The sequence below is a fragment of the Podarcis pityusensis genome (genome assembly GCF_964106645.2).
Source record: "Podarcis pityusensis genome assembly, chromosome: 2".
Lineage (NCBI taxonomy): Eukaryota > Metazoa > Chordata > Lepidosauria > Squamata > Lacertidae > Podarcis > Podarcis pityusensis.
Window position 1 is genome coordinate 116210755 of NC_138029.1, and position 22264 is coordinate 116233018.

The 22264-nt window shown below is 42.8% G+C and overlaps 2 protein-coding genes across 5 annotated transcripts in view; both read right to left on the reverse strand.

Moving 5' to 3' along the window:
- The window catches only part of LOC308469613 (uncharacterized protein), a gene marked incomplete at its 3' end in the record, with an annotated part of 86329 nt that extends 68703 nt beyond the window's left edge, over nt 1-17626 (reverse strand). For 2 of the 4 annotated variants that reach the window (XM_080992326.1, XM_080992327.1), the window contains exon 1: nt 16905-17626. Coding sequence is in view for 2 of the 4 variants with exons in the window: in XM_080992323.1 (XP_080848449.1) it covers nt 5672-7338; nt 15040-15139 (1767 nt within the window). Of the gene's footprint in view, nt 1-1284; nt 7339-11606; nt 11711-15039; nt 15227-16904 lie in introns of those variants that run through there. The other 2 variants (XM_080992323.1, XM_080992328.1) reach the window with 2 other exon arrangements.
- The window catches only part of LOC308469441 (uncharacterized protein), a 100972-nt gene that overhangs the window by 49939 nt on the left and 28769 nt on the right, over nt 1-22264 (reverse strand). The gene's annotated exons all lie outside the window — the stretch shown is intronic.

The following is a 22264-nucleotide window of genomic DNA, read 5'->3' on the forward strand; positions in this document are numbered from 1 at the left end:
CGGTCTACAACAGAAATTTGAATGTTGTTGCTTTTCCTGTGCTGCTCCAGACATGTGGTCCACATATCTATGTATATGTTTGGTTGGTACATTTATGAACATTTATTATATATATAAGACCTTAAATTTTTTTATTACATACCCCACTGTATAAGTCCAACACAATCATCAAATTTGCGGATGATACAACAGTGGTGGGGCTCATTAGTGAGAACGATGAGACTGCTTATAGGAAAGAAGTACAGGGGTTAATTCAATGGTGTAAAGAAAACAATCTTATGCTTAACACCAAAAAAACCAAAGAACTCATAATTGACTTTAGGAGAAAGAAAAGTGTATTTTTACCATTGCACATAAATGGCGAGGAGGTGGAGAGGGTTGGTAGTTTTAAATACCTGGGCATTTACATCTCTGAGGACCTCTCATGGACTGCAAATATTAATATGGTTGTGAGGAAGGTGCAGGGGAGGTTGTATTTCCTGAGAATGCTCAGGGGACTGAATCTATCTCAGCACCTACTTCTGTCCTATTATCACAGTACCATCGAGAGTGTCTTAACCTATAGTATATTATCGTGGTATGGGAGCAGCTCTGAAACGGATAAAAAAGCTTTACAGAGAATAATTAAAATTGCCCAGAATGTTATTGGGCTCCAACTACCAACCCTGGATGAGATCTTCACGTCTCGCACTTTGAAGAAGTCACACAATATCCTGAGAGATCCCACCCATCCTGCTCACAACTTCTTTGAACTGTTGCCTTCGGGCAGAAGATATAGGACAATGAAAACACGAACCACACGCCTTCTGAATAGTTTCTATCCAAGAGCTCTGATTGCACTAAATAATGATCTCAGGGCCAGTTGCAAGAAATAGCAAGCAGGGAGTAGGAAGGAATGAGACAGGTTTTTAGGTTATGTTATGCTTTTAATAGGTTATGTTACATTCTGGAGTATGATATGTTTTTATAGATTATGTCTGAATAGGATGAGAGTGTTGGAGATACGTGCAAATGTGTATGTGAACCCGGTCTTTGGGTGGGTGTTTGATTTTCGTTGTTGTGTATACTGTGTATATACGGACAATGACAATAAATTTATCTTAATCCAGCGGGAAGGTAAATGGCGTTTCCGTGCACTGCTCTGGTTCGCCAGAAGCGGCTTAGTCATGCTGGCTCCCTCGGTGTTACGGAAAAATCTGGGTGCGGGGTTACTCTGCCACCCAGCTCGTTGGACTAAGTCCGCAGGTCCCTGCGGAGGAAAATGAGCTCAGCCGGACGCAGGAGCAAACTACAGAAGATCCAAGTTTATTGCGCAACAGGTTCAAGGCGAGATTGAACCCCGAGAAAGGGGTGACAGGAGTTTTTGAAACTTCCCTCCATGTCCCAGAATACAGTGCAAAATACATCATTATTGCGTCATGAATACATTAGAAATAGGTTGGGTTACACAGGTGACATCATGAATACATTAGAGAGGGGTTGAGTTACACAGATTAACATATACAGTGGGGGGGGGGAATATGCAGAGTCAGAGATATGTGCAGATAAGCGCTTCCTGACTACCGGTGATGAGAAGACAATAGTCCAAGTATGCAGAGTCAATAGTCCAAGTATGCAAGGTCTAGCACCTGGCGTTGCCCGGAGGAAAGCTTGGGCAAAGCGACTTGGCCGGATTAGGGTCTTCCTGAGTACGTGACTCCTCGCTCGAGGGATTATGGAGGCCGAGGAGGTGTCATGGAGTCCTGAATAAACTGAGTCGATTGGCACCAAAACCAAGGAAATCAGAGCTGTGGTTGAATTAATATGAATTTTAGAAGTTTTAGTCCGTTCTGTTCCAGTCTTATGTCAGTGATTGAAGTCGGAAACGAAATGGATACATGGAGTCCATGAGTTTCGATTCCATTGTTCCCCCAGCAGGGAGCCGCCAGTAGCTTGTCAAGAGGTTAAATGAGGCGTGTAGGGGCTCGCTGAGCTGAATCTGCAGAGCGGATGCATGGTTCTGATTGGCTGGGACGCGGCCATTGAAACGAATGGGAACGCGGTTTCCATTGAAACAAATGGGAGCGCAGTTTGATACGGTCAACCCATGATAGAGATAGAGCGGGAGGGAGGCTTAGGGAAAGATGGTGGGCTTATTTCGCCCGTATAGAGAGAGAGGGATAGGCATTTTATTTAAGAGGCCAGGGGTATAATGTGGTGCTTGTGTAACGGTGTGGGGGCTGAGGGGTCAGGGCAAAGCTGGGCGCCGTTGAGGTCATCGCCTCGGACCCCTTTGGTGGCTGGCGGAGGGATGCGGGAAGGTATCTCCCCCTCCGTATCACTCGGCCAGTAAAGTGAGATGAGCACCGCAGCCCCATTGTCATCCTCAACAGGACCTCACGGTCAGGGGTCCCTTTACCTTTACCTATTGTCCTCAATAAACTCTTTATTTGCTTCTCCAGTATTCTTCAGATGGTATTTTAAGGAAGGGGATCAAGGGTCTCAGGACCCACTTCTTACAATGTATGAAGTAGCTTACAGCAAAAAAAACCTAATAACTCTTCTGGGTAACTGAATAAATTATTTTAATAAATATTTAAATGGAGAACATATTTTGCCTTCTCATGTTCATGCAAACATGGTTCTACTCCAATCTCACTTAGTATTAAATTGTGGGTGGACATAGCAGACGCCACAGAGATTTCTCCAAGTGGTTCTTTATAGTAAGCTGGAACTGAACTGAACAGCAAACAGCTCAGCAACCCAGGGTTTCCCGCCTAAATTGACTGATGTGGACCCGAGTGAAAACTATACACACACAATACCCCTGCTGGCCAGGGTGAGAACTTCAATACATAACACTTAGTCCCCACTTCCACCTCAGCAAAGAATTTTTTATACAGAAATCTCCTGGACAGAAGTCTCCCTGTTTGCATTACAGGGAGGGCTCAGCCTCTGTCTACCTTATTGCACACTCAATACACACAATGTCTTTTGCAGTGTCCTGTATTCTCCTCAAAGAAACACTCCAGAGACACAGGAACAGTGACAGGCAGCAGCAGCAGCAGTTTGACAGATTAGCTGGGGATTTTGATCCAGAAACGGAGCAGACGGGGAAAGGTTAAGCAGAATCCCCCCCCCCCGGTCACCCTTAGGTGTGCTCAGTCTCCACCTGCTTCATGACTCCACCTTGCATGAGAAAGAAGGATGGAGCTCCAGGAAACAGGAAGTGGTCCTTCAACCAGCCAGGACATCTCACCATCACAGACAGATCCAGTCTCATGCTGGGGAGTCAGGAGTGGCCCTGGGATGGCAGAGAGAGGAGGGGAAGGGGCCAGGGACAGAAGGAATGGCAGGGCTCCAGATGCTCCCTTGAACCCCCCCTCCCTTGACACCAAGGGGAGCTCCTCTTCTGGGGCTGAAAGCATTGGCGTGGAGGTTAGTTTTTGTTAGGACTGCAAGGAAGGGGGGAAAGGAAGCGTAAAACACACCCACCCATGGACACACTAAGAACTGAATGAAAATAGGCCTGGCTGAAGGAATAGCTACTGGAGAGCATAATGTGGGGTGTAGCTGTAATGCTCACCTGCCTCCCTGGACTGGTCTTTTATTGGGGTCAGGGAGCTGAGGTGGTTGATCAACATGAAGTTCCCAGGTTACCTTTCCTTCTGGTCAGCTATTCCAGCTCTTGTCTCCTCCCCATTTCTTTATGGAGGGGCAAAGGCTATGCACTTTGTATAGATGCAACTACAACCCACAACTGGAATCTTCTGGGTGCACTGAGCTCCCCCCCCCCCGATAGAATAGATTCCCTCAGCATCTTGCCCCACCTCACAGAAGGCAAGATCATCTGGTTAAAGTGTTTGTTTCGGAGCACATTATATTGGATTTATCTTTGTATCAGCAGTAATAAATATATTAATTGGGTTAGATTTAGATACTGTCAACATGAACTTTGTCTGAGGTTTCAGACATACCCATTTTGTTCAAGAAAAGATGCAGAAAATACTTTTCCTTTTTTATTCTGGGCACTTGACTTCTCCCATCCTGCTACCATCCAGGCAAACGTTTGGGGCAGATATCCAGGGCCCCACTCAGCAGCAGCAACAGGGGGAGGAGGAGGCCCCACAAACATTTCCCACATTTTGAAGTTAAATGATACAAAGCCCCTTCAAGAACTGACAGAAGCTTACCAGGGTACATTTCCTACTAGTCAGCTATTCAGGCTCCTCATTCCTCCCCATTTCTCTATGGAGGGTCAAAGGCTATGCACTTTGTATAGACGTAACTACAACCAACATCTGGTATCTTCTGGGTGTACCAAGGTGGCCTCCTTCTGCATTGTCATCAAGTGACAAGTGTCCTGGAACAATCCCCAGTGTCTCTACAGAAAATGTTACTGATGGGCTTGTAGGGCCAGGGGACAGAGGCAGTCTGCTAGGTGGATAGGGTTGTGGGATAGAAATGTCAATAACCAAAGACTGAACTGGAATAAATGTGTAACCTGCCTCAAGATTCTTTGTGGTTGACTGCCACAAAAATAAGAGAAAGAATAGAAATACTTAAATGCCCCTATTAATATTAATGAAATAAAAGAAGGAATTGTGACTTCTAAGAATGGTAAAGTCCCTGGTGCGGATGGCATTTCTTTAATGAATTACAAAAAAATGGAAGAGATCATATTACCAATGTTAGAAAAAATAATGAACAAAATTTTAGAAGGAGGACAAGTGCCAGAATAATGACAAGAGGCCCTAATTACATTGATACTGAAATATGGACCCAATTTAGAGTAAATTAAGATTTATAGACCAAGACAAATTTACAGCAACGTAAGATTGGTAGTAGATACAATAGTATACCTAGAAATGAGAGCAGATAAAAAGGCAGCCCTGATCTTGGTGGATGCGGAGAAAGCATTGGATCATGTTTTGGGGGCATTCATGCAAAACACTTTGGAAATGATGTTTGGGTGAGAAAATATGTAGTGGTATAAAAGCGATTTATAATTCCCAACAGGTCAGACTAATTATAAATGGTGAAACATCAGAAGCTTTTAATATATCTAAGGGAACAAGACAGGGCTGCCCTCTTTCTCCTCTCCTCTTTATCACACTTCTGGAAGTGTATTTGAAAGCAATAAGAGAAGACCCTAGAATAGAAGGAATTAAAGTTGGACAAAGGGCCTATAAGGTCGGAGCCTTCGCAGACAATCTAATAATTACAACAGAAAACCTTCTAGAGCAGCGGTTCTCAACTTGCGGGTCCCCAGATGTTGTTGGACTACAACTCCCATCATCCCTGAGCTCTGGCCTTGCTAGCTAGGGGTGATGGGAGTTGCAGTTCAGCAACATCTGGGGGTCCACAGGTTGAGAAACTGCTCTAGAAAGTACTATACAGTGGTACCTCGGGTTACATATGCTTCAGGTTACATAAGCTTCAGGTTACAGACAGCGCTAACCCAGAAATAGTACCTCGGGTTAAGAACTTTGTTTCAGGATAAGAATCGAAATCGTGTGGTGGTGGCGTGGCGGCAGCAGGAGGCCCGAATAGCTAAAGTGGTGCTTCAGGTTAAGAACAGTTTCAGGTTAAGAATACACCTCCGGAACGAATTAAGTACTTAACCCTAGGTACCACTGTATTAAGACCTCCCCATGTAAATTAGTGGATATTTCCTAAGGTTCCATATTGACTAAAGCTTCTCCGCTGTGTGAGTTTGCCAATGTAATGTAAGTTTATCCGTCCTGTTGAACCTTTTTCCACATTCAGTACATTTAAATGGTTTCTCCCCCGTGTGAGTTCGCTGGTGTATTCTAAGGTGTCCACTTTTACTGAAGCTCTTTTCACATTCAATACATTTAAATGGTTTCTCCTCTATGTGAGTTTGTAGATGTCTTCTAAGTATTACATTTTGACTGAAGCTCTTTCCACATTCAATACATTCAAATGGTTTCTCCCCCGTGTGAGTTCGTTGATGTACTCTAAGGTGTCCACTTCTACTGAAGCTCTTTCCACATTCAATACATTTAAATGGTTTCTCCCCCGTGTGAGTTCGTTGATGTATTCTAAGGTATTCATTTTGACTGAAGCTGTTTCCACATTCAATACATGCAAATGGTTTCTCCCCCGTGTGAGTTTGTTGGTGTCTTCTAAGGTGTCCACTGTGACTGAAGCTCTTTCCACATTCAACACATTTAAATGGTTTCTCCCCCGTGTGAGTTCGTTGATGTATTCTAAGGTATCTATTTTGACTGAAGCTGTTTCCACATTCAATACATGCAAATGGTTTCTCCCCCGTGTGAGTTCGTTGGTGTACTCTAAGGTGTCCACTTCTACTGAAGCTCTTTCCACATTCAAAACATTTAAATGGTTTCTCCTCCGTGTGAGTTCGTTGGTGTATTCTAAGTGCTCCACTTTGACTGAAGCTGTTTCCACATTCAATACATTTAAAAGGTTTCTCCCCCATGTGAGTTCGTTGATGTCTTCTAAGTGTCCCACTTCTACAGAAGCTCTTTCCACATTCAATACATTTAAATGGTTTCTCCCCCATGTGAGTTCCTTGGTGTATTGTAAGGTCTCCACTCTTACTGAAGCCCTTTCCACATGCAATACATTTAAAAGGTTTCTCTTCTATGTGAGTTTGTAGATGTCTTCTAAGTGCTCCACTTTCACTGAAGCCCTTTCCACATTCAATACATTTCAATGGTTTCTCCCCCGTGTGAGTTCGTTGGTGTATTTTAAGTGTTCCATATTGACTGAAGCTCTTTCCACATTCAATACATGCAAATGGTTTCTCCCCCGTGTGAGTTCGTTGGTGTATTATAAGTGTTCCATATCGACTGAAGCACTTTCCACATTCAGTACATTCAAATGGTTTTTCCCCTGTGTGAGTTCGTTGATGTATTCTAAGGTTTCCATTTTGATTGAAGCTGTTTCCACATTCAATACATTTAAATGGTTTCTCCTCTGTGTGAGTTCGTTCGTGCATTCTAAGTGTTCCATATCGACTAAAGCACTTTCCACATTCAGTACATTCAAATGGTTTTTCCCCCGTGTGAGTTCGTTGGTGTGTTCTTAGTGCTCCATTTTTACCGAAGCTCTTTCCACATTCAATACATTCAAATGGTTTCTCCCCTGTGTGAGTTCGTTGATGTTTTCTAAGAGTTCCATTGTCCCTGAAGCTCTTTCGATAGTCAGTACATTTAAATGGTTTCTCCTCTATGTGGATTTGTTGATGTGTCCTCAGTCTTCCACTGTGACTAAAGCACATCCCACGTTCCAGGCATTTAAACTGTTTCTTTGTTCTTCCCAATGAATTCACAGATGGCTCCATAGAATTCTGGCCATCATGTTCCTCAGCTGTTTGGGAGTGGGGAGGAAGGGGAAGAGAATCCTGTTAAGACTTACAAGAAAGGAACTGAACACACTTCAATCGCAATATGCACCTTCTCCTATTTTAACACTGTCTCCTTTCTCCACTGTCCTATCTATGTTCCAAACTTTTAGGAATGCAGATGAGATAATGGCAAGAACAACACATGGTCATTCCATTCACACTTAATAAACTGCATTATTTTATAATCTATGGTGGAATTGGCTTCTTAGACACATCTCTGTATTTCTCTTTTTCCAGGGAGGAAATGATCACAGGTTCGAGTAGCAGTCTCTCCTATGACTAAGAAAACTGAAGTGTTACTTTGCCACATGTAACTGTAAAAATATTCCAATATATTAGTATCCCCAAACATCCTCCAGATGTTTTGGGACTACAATTCCCATCAGCCCTGACCACTGGTCCTGTTAGCTAGGGATGATGGGAGTTGTAGTCCTTAACATCTGGAGGGCCAAGTTTGGGGATGCCTGTATTAGAACATAAGAAGAGCTTGCTTGATTGGGAAAAGGCCCACCTAGTCCAGCATCCTGTTCTCACATTGGCCAGCTAGATGCCTGTGGGAAACCAGCAAGCCGGATTTGAGTACAAGAGCCCTCTACCTTCCTGTGCTTTCCAGGAACTAGTATTAAGAAGCATAATTGCCTAGGACCACGAGGGCAGAGCAGAGACGTCAGTCTAATCCTCTTTTTTCAAGCTATCCAAATTGTTGGCCATCATTCCTGTAGGATGGAATTCCATAGATTAAAAATGCAGAAATACAACTAAGAACACTTTTGGACCACAAATCAATAATTCTTGAACTAAAAGGCGAGAAAAATACTCCATTTAGAGTATTGCTCATATTTTGGGCAATAGAATGAAAGGTGTTTTAGCAGAAAAAATTCATCACAATCAGGCCTGCTTTCTACCAGGACGTCAGATGAAGGAAAATATTGTTACGATATAGAAGCAATGCAGCTGCGAGCTGCTAGCTTGAAAACATCACATGATGTTGGGACTGTCCGTGGGAAACAGAGGGACAGTCAATTCAGTGTGAAGCACCGGAATTAGCTCAGAGTGTAATATGAGCTGTACAGGAAGTACAGGAAGTGTTTGTCATTCGACTGCTGGAGCTTGAAGAGAGCAGTCATGTTTTTTGTAATGCTGCAAAGACAGAAATAAAGGCATGTAAATACGTTTCTGTCTATCTCTTTCCCCTGCTGGGGGGGCAAGAAAGAGGGGGGGTGTTCTTCTCACGCTGAGAAGGATCGCCTATCGCGACCTCTGCCTGGATCTCGCTGAGGAATGCAGACAAGGAGGTTAACAGGAGATCAAGCCGGGTGCCTGGAGAGTTGCCAGTTACTACTCATATAGGCTTGAATCCCGACAAATATAAGGAATATAATTGATATTATTCAATACTTGGAAGTAAAAATTGAGAAAAAAGCGGGCTTAATGTTTATAGATGCTGAAAAGGCTTTTGATAATGTTTCATGGGCTTTTATGAAAAAGATAAAAGAAAAAATGAATTTTGAGGAAGCATTTGGGAGAGGAATTGATGCAATTTATTTCTACCAACAGTCTATGCTGATTGTTAATATGGTGATAACAGAAAAGTGTAAAATAAGGAAGGGGACAAGACAAGGATATCCCCTATCACCATTATTATTTATTTTGGTATTAGAGGCCCTGGCGAGGGAGACAAAGTAGAGAAATTAATTACAGGAATAACAGTAGAAAATAAAGCATATAAATTAAAAGCTTTCACAGTTCACCTTGTAATTACAGTGAAGGATTCCATAAATACTCCACCAAAGGTGGTAGAAAAGATACAGGACTTCGGGCAGGCCAGGGGCTTTAAACTAAACAAGAATAAGACTACTCAATGCCTTGTTTGCCTCAGTCTTCTCCGATAAAGAAAACAATGCCCGACCTGAAGAATTTGGAGCAAATGATTCAGCAGAGGAAACACAGCCCAGAATAACTAAGGAGATAGTACAAGAATACTTGGCTAGTTTAGATGTATTCAATTCTCCAGGGCCAGATGAACTGCAAGAGTATTAAAAGAACTGGCAGATGTGATCTCAGAACCACTGGCAGTCATCTTTGAGAATTCCTGGAGAACAGGCGAAGTCCCGGCATACTGGAGGAGGGCAAATGTTGTCCCTATTTTCAAAAAGGGGAAAAGAGAGGACCCAAATAATTATCGCCCAGTCAGTCTGACATCAATACCAGGGAAGATTCTGGAGCAGATCATTAAGCAAACAGTCTGTGAGCACCTAGAAAGGAATGCTGTGATCACCAATAGTCAGCATGGATTTCTGAAAAATAAGTCATGTCAGACTAACCTGATCTCGTTTTTTGACAGAATTACAAGCCTGGTAGATGAAGGGAACACAGTGGATGTAGCCTACCTTGATTTCAGCAAGGCATTCGACAAGGTGCCCCATGATATTCTTGTAAAGAAGCTGGTAAAATGCGGTCTTGACTATGCTACCACTCAGTGGATTTGTAACTGGCTGACTGACTGAACCCAAAGGGTGCTCATCAATGGTTCCTCTTCATCCTGGAGAAGAGTGACTAGTGGGGTGCCACAGGGTTCTGTCTTGGACCCGGTCTTATTCAACATCTTTATCAACGACTTGGATGATGGACTCAAGGGCATCCTGATCAAATTTGCAGATGACACCAAACTGGGAGGGGTGGCTAACACCCCAGAGGACAGGATCACACTTCAAAACGACCTTGACAGATTAGAGAACTGGGCCAAAACAAACAAGATGAGCTTTAACAGGGAGAAATGTAAAGTATTGCACTTGGGCAAAAAAATTGAGAGGCACAAATACAAGATGGGTGACACCTGGCTTGAGAGCAGTACATGTGAAAAGGATCTAGGAGTCTTGGTTGACCACAAACTTGACATGAGCCAACAGTGTGACGCGGCAGCTAAAAAAGCCAATGCAATTCTGGGCTGCATCATTAGTATAGCATCTAGATCAAGGGAAGTAATAGTGCCACTGTATTCTGCTCTGGTCAGACCTCACCTGGAGTACGGTGTCCAGTTCTGGGCACCACAGTTCAAGAAGAACATTGACAAACTGGAACGTGTCCAGAGGAGGTCAACCAAAATGGTCAAAGGCCTGGAAACGATGCCTTATGAGGAACGGCTAAGGGAGCTGGGCATGTTTAGCCTGGAGAAGAGGAGGTTAAGGGGTGATATGATAGCCATGTTCAAATATATAAAAGGATGTCATATAGAGGAGGGAGAAAGGTTGTTTTCTGCTGCTCCAGAGAAGCAGACACGGAGCAATGGATCCAAACTACAAGAAAGAAGATTCCACCTAAACATTAGGAAGAACTTCCTGACAGTAAGAGCTGTTCGACAGTGGAATTTGCTGCCAAGGAGTGTGGTGGAGTCTCCTTCTTTGGAGGTCTTTAAGCAGAGGCTTGACAACTATATGTCAGGAGTGCTTTGATGGTGTTTCCTGCTTGGCATGGGGTTGGACTCGATGGCCCTTGTGGTCTATTCCAACTCTATGATTCTATGATTCTAAGTTTTTGGTAAAAAACACAATGGAGCAAGACCAAAAGAAATTACAACAGAAAACAGAGTTAGTTATACATAACAAAGTCAAATACTGGGATATCTGTTTGATAGCTAAGAATATTAATATTTTTAAGGACAATTACAAGAATGAGTGGAAAGAAATAAAAAGAGCTTTAGAGATATGGGGAAGAATGAATTTATCATTTTGGGGAGGAATATCAGTAATAAAAATGAATGTATTGCCAAAAATGTTATTTTTATTCTAAGCAGTCCAGGCAATAGGCAACACAGGATGCTTTGAAAAATGGCAAGAAGATATATCTAGGTTTATCAGACAAGGGACGAAACCAAGTATAAAAAATAAATTATTAACAGATGTAAGAGAGAGAGGAGGTTTCACCCTGCCGGATTTGAAACTTTATTATGAAGCATCCTGTATCTGCTAGAACCGGGAATGGATTACATTAGAAAACACAGATACTGTATTTTAGATCTGGAAGGACACAAATAATGTATAGCATGCATATTTATGGTAGGAAAAGGCCAAGGTGCATAGAGCTTTTCAGAATCATATAGTAAGAAAACCAATGTTTAGGGTATGGGAGAAGTATAAAAATTTGCTTCAGTAAAAAACACCCTGGTGGCTTTCCCCCTTGGAAGCAATATCTCTGAAAAAAATTGAATATGAGAAGTAATTGGCCGACTTACAGAGAGGTGTTAACTGAAGTTGAAAACCAACTGAAATTAAACGATTTTGAAGAGATAAGGGAAGCTGTACCTGACTGGTTACAGTACCATCAACTAAACGATATCTTTAAGATAGACAAAAAGAAAGGTTTTAGTTATGAGACATCACAATTTCAAAAAGAACTCTTAGTTCTTGGGAAAGGGACTTAGGACATAACATACAAATGGTAGATTGGGAGAGGCTTTGGAAAACAGATCTGAAATTCACAGCTTGCTGTACATTGAAAGAAAACTACATGAAAATGATGTGCTGGTGGTATTTGACTCCTAGTAAGTTATCTAAAACGTATAGAGTAAGTTCAAATATCTGCTGGAAATGTACAGAACAAGCGGGTATCTTTTGCTATATGTGGTGGTCATGTAAGATAACAGTATCATTTTGGGAAATGGTATATAATGAAAAAGTAGAGACATCACCTTGCCAACAAAGGTCCGTACAGTAAAAGCTATGGTTTTCCCAGTAGTGATGTATGGAAGTGAAAGGTGGACCATAAAGAAAGCTGATCGCCGAATAATTGATGCTTTTGAATTATGGTGCTGGAGGAGACTCTTGAGAGTCCCATGGACTGCAAGCAGATCAAACATATCCATTCTGAAGGAAATCAGCCCTGAGTGCTCACTGGAAGGACAGATCCTGAAGCTGAGGCTCCAATAGTTTGGCTACCTCATGAGAAGAGAAGACTCCCTGGAAAAGACCCTAATGTTGAGAAAGATGGAGGGCACAAGGAGAAGGGGACGACAGAGGACGAGATGGTTGGATAGTGTTCACGAAACTACCAGCATGAGTTTGACGAGTCCAAACTGCTGGACTCTGCCAAAATGGCAAAATTAGCCATGAGACTCAGGAATCAAGAAAACAAGTACTTTAAAAAAGAATGGGGAAAATTTATAATTTACCTATGAGATTACTGCACGCAAATCAAAATGTTAGCTGGACTTTAGGAATCACTTGTAAATAAGTTTATGGACAATTTAGATAAATGAGAACTGTGGAGAATGTATCCATACAGTGGTACCTCGTGTTACGTAACCCTCTGGTATTTTTCCGGGTTTTGCTGCTTGCACGCGTAGAAGCACTTTATTGTGCCGCGTGCGTGTGCAGAAGCGGTCCTCCGGTTTGCAAAAACCTCGGGATCTGTCGAGCTCCAGAACGGATCCAGTTTGCAACCAGAGATACCACTGTATGTAGTTTTGGACAAATTACCGTATTTTTCGCTCCATAGGACGCACTTTTTTCCTTCTAAAAAGAAAGGGGAAATGCCTGTGCGTCTTATGGAGCGAATGCACTGGACCGGAGCCATGGCTCCCGTCAGTCAAGCAAAGCGGGAGCCGCTTACAGGGCTTCTGTCCCGCTTTGCTTCTGTCCTTGCTTTACAGCGAGCCTCAGCTAGCAAAGGTCCGCGTGTTCCCTAAACGGAGCGATGAGGCTGCAGAGGGACGGCAGGGCACAGGAGGGGAAAGATCGGGAAGGATAAAATTTAAGCAAAAAACCCCCAACCTCGAGCTCTGAGCCACGAGCGCAGTGAAAACCAGGAAGTAAAAAAAAAGGCTGGGGAGGGCACGGGATGAGGGGCAGGGGAGCGGGAGCGTGCTTTTTACTTCTGCAGCTTGTTTTGAGGCAGGATAGATTTGAGCATTGTCTGGGTCCCAGTGCCCCTACTCCTTTTTATACTCCATTCTGTTGCTGCCAGGGGCTGCTTATTACTCAAACTGAACCTGATACCAGTAGCCATGTGTACAAACAAAGTAGAAGGCTGCAAGGAGGAGCGCTTTTACACAGCTAATGGCGAATCCCCTGCAATCCAAGTCCTGATCACTTGCTCAAATCTATCCTGCCTCAAAACAAGCAACGGAAGGAAGAGGCTGCAAACTGTTAAATGGAAAAAATCCCCCAGGCACAGGGCAAATACCTTGAGTAAAATAGTAAAGGGAGGCAGGTGATTCAAAGCCAGAAGGCACTTTTAAAAGTGGTGCGCAGCCAGCAACAGCTGCAGAAAGTCCGCCCGCTCCCTAAACGGAGCAATGAGGCTGCAGAGGGACGGAAGGACACAGGAGGGGAAGGATAAAATTTAAGCAACCAGCAGCAAAAAAACCCCAACCTCAAGCTCTGAGCCACAAGCGCAGTGAAAATCAGGAGGTAGAAAAGGAAGGCTGCTGGGGACTGGAGGGCAGAGGATGAGGGAGAGGGGGAAATTACGCAAATCCGCCGCGTCTCAGCTGATCCGCTGGCTCCTTGAGCCTGCACACTAAACAAACATACAGTTCCTGTCCCTCTTAGTCTCACTCTGATAAATCAGTAGTTTATTAAATAGTTTAGTACAACATTTGATTCAGAATATTTTCCCCGTTTTCCTCCTCTGAAAACTAGGTGCGTCTTACGGTCCGGTGCGCCTTATGGAGCGAAGAATACGGTAATATAAGGACCCATGAAAGGGATGGAGCGAAGTCATGTGATTCAGAGAATCCCATGAAATGATTATATAAATGTCTTTGATAGAAACTTGCATTTGTAAAAAACAATAAAAATATTTCAAAAAAAGGGAAGTCCATAGATTGTTCTATGCTTCTGTTGATTCATCATTTGCAAACCCAGAAGTAGGTGTTCCTGTTTTTGACCTTTGCCTCGGAAACCGAACGTGCTCCTGAGCTTCCATTTTTACTGTTGCGCAGCAAATTTAAGTCCCCCCCCCATCCTAATTAAGGCTTTTTTCATTCTGTTTTACCCTTGAGCAGCTAATTAAAGTCCTCTCCATCGTAATCAAGGCTTTTTTCATCCCATTTGTTCCATTACACAGTTAATTTAAGCCCCCCCCCATCAATATAAAAGCCGTTTCTGGTTGCAGTGTTCTGAGGTGACATTTGGTGCTTTAGTTGTTTCCTATTTTTTGTTTTTTTGTTTGTGTGGCTTTTTCATTTTTGACTGTGGCTTGTTTTTTTGTTTTAATTTTAATTTTTATCATCTACAATACTGTCTTATTTATTTTACGGTACAGAACATTGATTATTGCTTTCATTTTATGGATCAATGGTCTTGTTAGATAGTAAAATTCATGTTAAATTGCTGTTTTAGGGGTTGTTTTTAAAAGTCTGGAACGGATTAATCAATTTTGCATTACTTTCTATAGGAAAGTATGCCTTGGTTTTGGAAGACTTATGTTTGAGAACCAAGGTACCACTGTAACTCCTAAGATTTAAAATTCTTGAGGAAGAATATCTGCCCCCCACTACTTTATGAAAGGGATTCAAGAAACAAAGAGCTGCTTTGGAGAAGGCCTCACCCCCCTCCTCCTTAATGTCAGGAACTTCCTTCCATTTGTCTCCTCTCCATCTTTTCCTCTTTCTCCCTCCACCTTCCATCTATCCCTGTCCCCATCTCCTCTCCCCTGGAACTCACCAGATTTCTCCAAGGGTCCTGGGAGGGAATGCTCAGAGGTTGTGGGGAGGGATGCGGGAGACAGCCTGACCAGGTCAACCGTCCATCTTCCTCCTTCCATCCTGGCCAGGGTTGCAGGTTCAGTCTCAGCTAGGATTGCAGGTTCAGCTTGCTGAGGAGCCCAGAAGCCAGAGCAATTTGCAGTTTCCTGGGAGGGAGGGAAGAAGAAGCCAAGGGAGTCTGAGAGCCCCTGCAGGGATTCTCCTGCCCAAGACATTCTGCTGCCCCTGGAGAAGCGCCAATTGGGCATCCCCTCCCCAAGAGCCCCCTCCCATTTTCAAACACCTTTGGCAATTCCTTTCAGCTGCCTGTCCCACCTCCCTTCCCAAGACTGGCACGGTATGCACATTTGTGGCCTGAGAGTAGATCCCATGGAACTTAAGAGTTAATCTGCAAAGGACTGCTCTGAATACATGGGTGGCCCTTGCATGGAGAAGAAGGAATGGCCTTGCTTGCATCAGGACCTCTGGGAGAGGCGGTACTCAGGGGAGAGAGGCAGGAAGAGCCTTCAAACCCATCCCTTTCCTCCTCTGCTGCCTTTTCTTGCAGCAGCCCAGTGAGAGGGGAAGGAGCTGCAGTTCACTTCACATGGTTTACTGGGATTGTGAATGAACACGTCCTCTGCCTTCCATGCGGTGGGAGTGGGGTAGGTTAAAAGTGGTTGAGAGACCTCCCCCTCCAGTCTTTTTGGGAAACAGGAGCTTTGGTCAGGAGTAAACAACTTAGATGGCAAGTTCACAAGAGAAGCACTTTGGAGCACTGCTTGCTCTTACTATGTGTTTGGACCTAGAGGACAACATACACGTTTACACCACGGGATTCCTTAAAGAGAGCATTTCTTTAAATTCAAAGGCCATTTCTACAAAACGGAAGTCTTCTGATGGCAGCCCAGCACAGGGAGGTTTTCAATGTTTTCAATTTTGGGGTTGTTTTTTTTTGGAAGCCGCCCTGAGTTGCTGAGGCAACGGAGTCAGATGGGCAGGCTACAAGTAATGAATTATTGTTATTGTTATTCCCTCCTAAGCCCATCCTGCTACGCATGCTGATCAGAGACTTTGTCCCAACCCTCCCCCATGAACGCAAGAGGGCTTCCTATTTTTACAGCTATTCTTCACATTTCTATACTGCCCTTCCTCCAAAGATCACAGGGCAGCTTACAAGAGAAAAACACAGAGATGCATAGCAGAGTAAGAAATAAAAACGACAACCCTCGCCCCCCTCCCATGCAGGTGTGCAGTCCATAGATTGTTTAATGAGCCAAACCCCTGGGAGAAGAGCAATGCTTTTGCCTGTTGCCTAAAGATAAGGTCCTCCTCCGAGGGGTCTTCTGCTGGGGTATAGATACTAAATTTAAATTACAGTGGTACCTTGGGTTAAGTAATTAATTCATTCCGGAGGTCCGTTCTTAACCTGAAACTGTTCTTAACCTGCAGCACCACTTTAGCTAATGGGACCACCCGCCGCCGCACCACTGCTGCGTGATTTCTGTTCTCATCTTGAAGCAAAGTTCTTAACCCAAGGTACTATTTCTGAGTTAGCAGAGTCTGTAACCTGAAGCGTATGTAACCCGAGGTAGCACTGTAATACTATTAAGACGATCCTGGCCAGCAATGCTCACCCCTCTCCCCTTTCCCGCCTCCTTCCCTGCAACTCCCTTTGCACCAGATCCCTGCAGGAGGAAACATCTCTCCCCCCCTCCCCTTCAAGGCCCCCTTTAAGGAAACAGCTCCCTTTCCTCCCTTCTCTTTTCCCGTCCGGGGGCTTCTCATCCTGGACCCCCTCGAAAAGCCCCTTCCCTCCTTCCCCGCCATTGGCTTTGCACTCACCCGAAATCCTGGGCAGCGGGGGCGGGAATGGGAGCCCCCGCGTGGGAGGCAGGGCGTGAGGGCGCTTAATTAGGAGGCTTGATTAGGAAGCAGCCCCTCCTCAGCCTCCGCAGGATGCAGCCCCGCTTCCCGCCTCCTTCCCTCCCTCCTTTGCAAACCCCGATTTTATCTCTGCTGGTGAAGCCGGAAGTGGAAGCAACTCAGAGGAGGAAGGAGAAGTTTCTCTCCACGCTCAGCCTCTTGTCTGTTATTTGTTAATTGGGGGAAGGAAAACCTTGTAGCACCCAACCAATGGGGAGATGAGGGAGGGAACGTGTGCATAGGGAATATAAGATCATTCTTTGCCCCAGCTGGACTGTGCCTGCTTTGGACCCCCACTTTTGCAAGAACGTATTGTCCTCAATAAGGGACGCGGGTGGCGCTGTGGGTTAAACCACAGAGCCTAGGGCTTGCCAATCAGAAGGTCGGCGGTTCGAATCCCTGCGACGGGGTGAGATCCCGTTGCTCTGCCTCTGCTCCTGCCAACCTAGCAGTTCGAAAGCACATCAAATTCAAGAAGATAAATAAGTACCTGTTGTAAACAAAATCTGCCCTTATTCCCTTATGGGGGACACAAGAGCCTTTATAGAGTCTTTTGCCAGTTCTCCCATCAGTTGGAGAAAATCAAAGAAGCCAACCAGAGAATATTGAGAAGCAAAGCAGCTAGTAAGACTGATCTTTATTGAACTGTTGCAACAGGTTGCTCACCTCACACGCAGGAGAAAGGAGGACCACCCCGAACCAAGGTGTGCCTGCCCTTACATAGACCTTTTAAATTCCCTTCCCTGGAGCTCAAGACCACCCCTTCATACATCATACATACATCACAGAAGGAGTGTAACCTAAGACAAACAAACATCATCACAAACATCATACCTACATCACAGAAAAGGCAGTCTACAACAGAAATTTGACTGTTGTTGTTCCCAGGTTATCTGATAATGCCTTATCTGATTGCCTTTCCTGGTAGTCTGGCCATTCCTTTGAGATGGTGATTACCCAATTCCTGAGACAATGGGAAGGTTCCCTCACCCCCTCCCTCCTTTCAGGGAAAACATTTGGTCGGTTTGGGAGTCAAAATGGTTTCAGGACGGTCTTCCTGTGCTGCTCCAGACATGTGGTCCACGTATCTATGTACGTGCTTGGCTGGTACATTTATGAACATTTATTATATATAAAAGACCTTAATTTTTTTTATTACATAACGCTCCAGCGGGAAGGTAAACAGCCTTTCTGTGCCCTGCTCTGGTTCGCCAGAAGCGGCTTAGTCATGCTGGCCACGACCCAGAAACTGTACACCGGCTCCCTCGGCCAATAAAGCAAGATGAGCGCCGCAACCCGAGTCGGCCACGACTTGACCTAATGATCAGGGGTCCCTTTACCTTTATGCTTGGTAGTAGATATAATAAAATACCTAGAAATGAGACCAGATAAAAAGGCATCAATGATCTTGGTGGATGCGGAGAAAGCATTTGATGTTTCAGGGGCATTCATGCAAAAAACTTTGGAAATGATGAGTTTGGGTGAGAAAATATGTAGCGGTATAAAAGTGATTTATAATTCCCAACAGGTCACACTAATTATAAATGGTGAAACATCAGAAGCTTTTAACATCTCTAAGGGAACAAGACAGGGCTGCCCTCTTTCTCCTCTCCTCTTTAGCACACTTCTGGAAGGATATTTGAAATAAAAGAAGACCCTAGACTAGAAGGAATTAAAGTTGGACAAAGGGCCTAGAAGGTCAGAGCCTAAGCAGACAATCTAATAATTACAACAGAAAACCCTCTACAGCAGCAGTTCTCAACCTGTGGGTCCCCAGATGTTGTTGGACTACAACTCCCATCATCCCTGAGCTCTGGCCTTGCTAGTAACATCTGGGGGCCCACAGGTTGAAAAAGGCTGCTTTAGAGTAATATTGGAAAAAACAAGGTGAAGAATAAAATACAAAATACAGACTTAAAAGAAAGGGGAGGCTTTTCCCTTAAAGATCTCAAAATTTACTATGAAGCAGCTTGTCTTACTCGGATTCGGGATTGGATCAAATTGGAGAAAGAAGAGGCAGTAGAACTGGAAGGACATGACAACAGATTTGGTTGGCATGCATATTTGTGGCATGGGAAAACAAAAGTACACAAAGGACTCCACAATACTATAATAAGTTTTTAATAAAGGTATGGGGAAAATACAAAGAATTATTGGAACCCCAAACTCCATGGTGGCTATCACCCATTGAAGCACTATCACTTAATACGTCAGCAATGAAAGGAATATGGCCAACATACAGAGAATTACTAATAGAACAAGAAGGAAAGTTAAAATTGAAAGACTATGATGAGATAAAGGAATTTTGAGTGATGGTGATGGATATTTGTTGTGAGAAAGAAAACTAATAAAAATTATTATAAAAAAGAAAAGAAAAGAAAAGAAGAAAGGTGTTTGGACAATTATCACGATTCAAAATTAATAAAGAAAAAACAAAACTGGTAAAAAAATTAGATATACAAGAAAAAGTAAAGTTAGAAATAGAAACAGGACTTAAAATTACTAACAGAGCAAAGTATTTAGGTATTTGGATAACCATGAAAAACATTCATTTATAGAAAGACATTTATATTAAGGTATGGAACGATATTAGGAAAGACTTAGAAATCTGGAGTAAATTAAAACTCACGTTGTGGGGAAAATTTCTACAATCAAGATGGTAGTTTTACCAAAAATGCTGTTCCTTTTTCTTTTTCTTTCTTTTTTTAAATTTTATTTATTAAATTTTATATCCAGTGTACAATATTTTAAAACCACAAACATTCCAGAAAGAGAAAAAAAAATACAAAAATAAACAACCAAGTCAAGACAAACATACATTTCTCCGAAAGTACTAATTCCTATCATATCATATCATATCATCAATCTGACTTCCCTCCACCACGATTTGAGCTATATCACATTAATAATCTTCTTGCAGTTCTTTCTTACAACCATTGTCTTTACTTCACAGATTCTATATTTCACCTACTGTTATTTTAATGTTTCCTAAGTTTTTTTCCATGTATTGTATAAATTTATTCCAACCATTAATAAATTTTTTATTACTCTGATGCCTGATCTTCTGTGTCATTTTTGCTAACTCTGAGTACTCAAATAACTTGTTTTGCCATTCTCTAATAGTTGGGGTGTTAGGTGTTTTCCAATTTTGTGCTAGCAATATTCTGGCTGCTGCCATTGCATACTGGAACATGGTTTGATCTTCTTTTCTAATCTCCTCACCAACCATTCCTAAAAGGAATGCCTCTGGTTTTTTAGGGAATGTGTATTTCAGTATCTTTTTTAATTCGTCATAGATAGAACCCCAGAACCTCTTCACTTCTTCACATGACCACCACATATGGTGGAAGTCACCCTCTTTTTTTTTACATTTCCAACATGTTTTGTCTCCGGTCTTATACATCTTTCCCAGTTTCACAGGGGTGATGTGCCAACGGTACATCATTTTTTCCATATTCTCTCGGAGTCCTTTTTCAATCAATTCTGGTTCTTAATGGCTTAAATTGTTTTAAAGAATGGCACAGGTATTTGGCAAAATACATTTGTCAGGGCAAAAAAACCAGAATTAAATTTAAATTATTAACAGAAACCAAAAACAAAGGAGGGTTTGGAATGCCAGATCTTAGGATCTACTACGAAGCTGCCTGCCTGGTCTGGCTCAAGGAATGGATGATCTTGAAGAATACTAAATTATTGGATATTGAGGGCTGGGATAATATGGTGTGGTGGCACAGCTACCTGGGTTATAATAAAACAAAAATCCACAATGGATTTCTAAATCACATTATTAGGAAAGCCTTATATGAAATTTGGGAAAGGAACAAAAAATTATTAGAACCAAAAACCTGATGGTGGTTGTCACCAATGGAGGCAGAGGCAGTAAAAAGAAAAAAATGGATTCAAATTGGTTGACATATAAAGATCTTTTAGAGGAAGTAAATAATAGATTACAAATGAAAAAAAATATGAAACAATAAGACATACAGGAATAGGCTGGTTTCAATACCATCAATTAAATGCAATTTTTGAGGAAGACAAGAAAGTAAATGGATTTGATACAAAATTATTTGAAATAGACAAAGAATTGATTATAAACGATGATAAAAATTTATCCAAATTGTATTTATCCAAAATGTATAAACTATTATTAAATTGGCACTTAAAAGACAAAGGGGTTAAAGATGTCATGGTCAAATGGGCACAGGATTTCGGTCATACAATTGATTTAGAAAAATAGGAAAACTTATGGAAAAGAGACATAACATTTACAGCATGTTATACAATAAAATAATTATTTTTTAAAAATGATGTACAGATGGTATCTTAAACCCTCGAAATTGGCTAAAATGTACCAAAACACCAGTGGGAAGTGTTGGAGGTGCAAACTTAAAGAAGGGAATTTCTCCCATATGTGGTGGACGTGCCCTAAAATTAAATAAATTTGGGATACCATTAATGAAGAATTAAATAAAATGTTACGACATACTTTCCCCCAAAAACCAGAAATGTTTTTTTGGGCCTATTAACAACAGACATCCCAAAAGAAACAAAAGAAAATTTTTGTATGCAGTAATGGACCTGTCCTTGCCGCTGCTTGTCCACCAGGTTTCTCTTACGCACAGCAACCCAAGTCATGTGGGCAGGGAGGGGGTGGTGGTTTGCAGTAATTTGTAGGAAGTCATTAATTTGCAGCAGGTGTCCTATTGGGAAGACCCAGTTCTCTGAGTGCATGTTCTTGAAGTTGAACAATAGGGGCAGTACAGGATTTCTTTGTACCGATCTCCCCCTGCACCAAGGATTCCCTGCCTGAACTGCTTCAGGTTGTGGCAGATTTCTCCTGGAGACACCTAGTTTGGTTGTCCTGGGGGATTTTAACATTCACACCGACACAACCTTACAAGGGGCCGATTGGGACTTTGTGGAAAGCATGGCCTCCATGGGGCTGTCCCTGAATAAGTTTGGCCCAACTCATAGCCGCGGACATGCCTTAGACCTGGTGTTCACCTGTTGGTGATCTGACACTAAGTAAAAGCAAATCTAAAGAAGCGCCATGGTCAGATCACTTCCTGATGCAACTGGACTTCTCCACAACCCTGTAGAGTTTGGAACTGACAGGGTTAAAACTCCGTGGTGTCCTGTATCTGGGAGGAGCTTGACGCAGAGAAGTGCATCACAGTCTGTATCACTGTTCAGACTTGCTTTTGATTCTGCCTAAGACGCAGCTCAGCTGCAGAGAGGCAGTGTGTGCTTTTGGAGCACGGGAAAGATGCCGGAAAGCT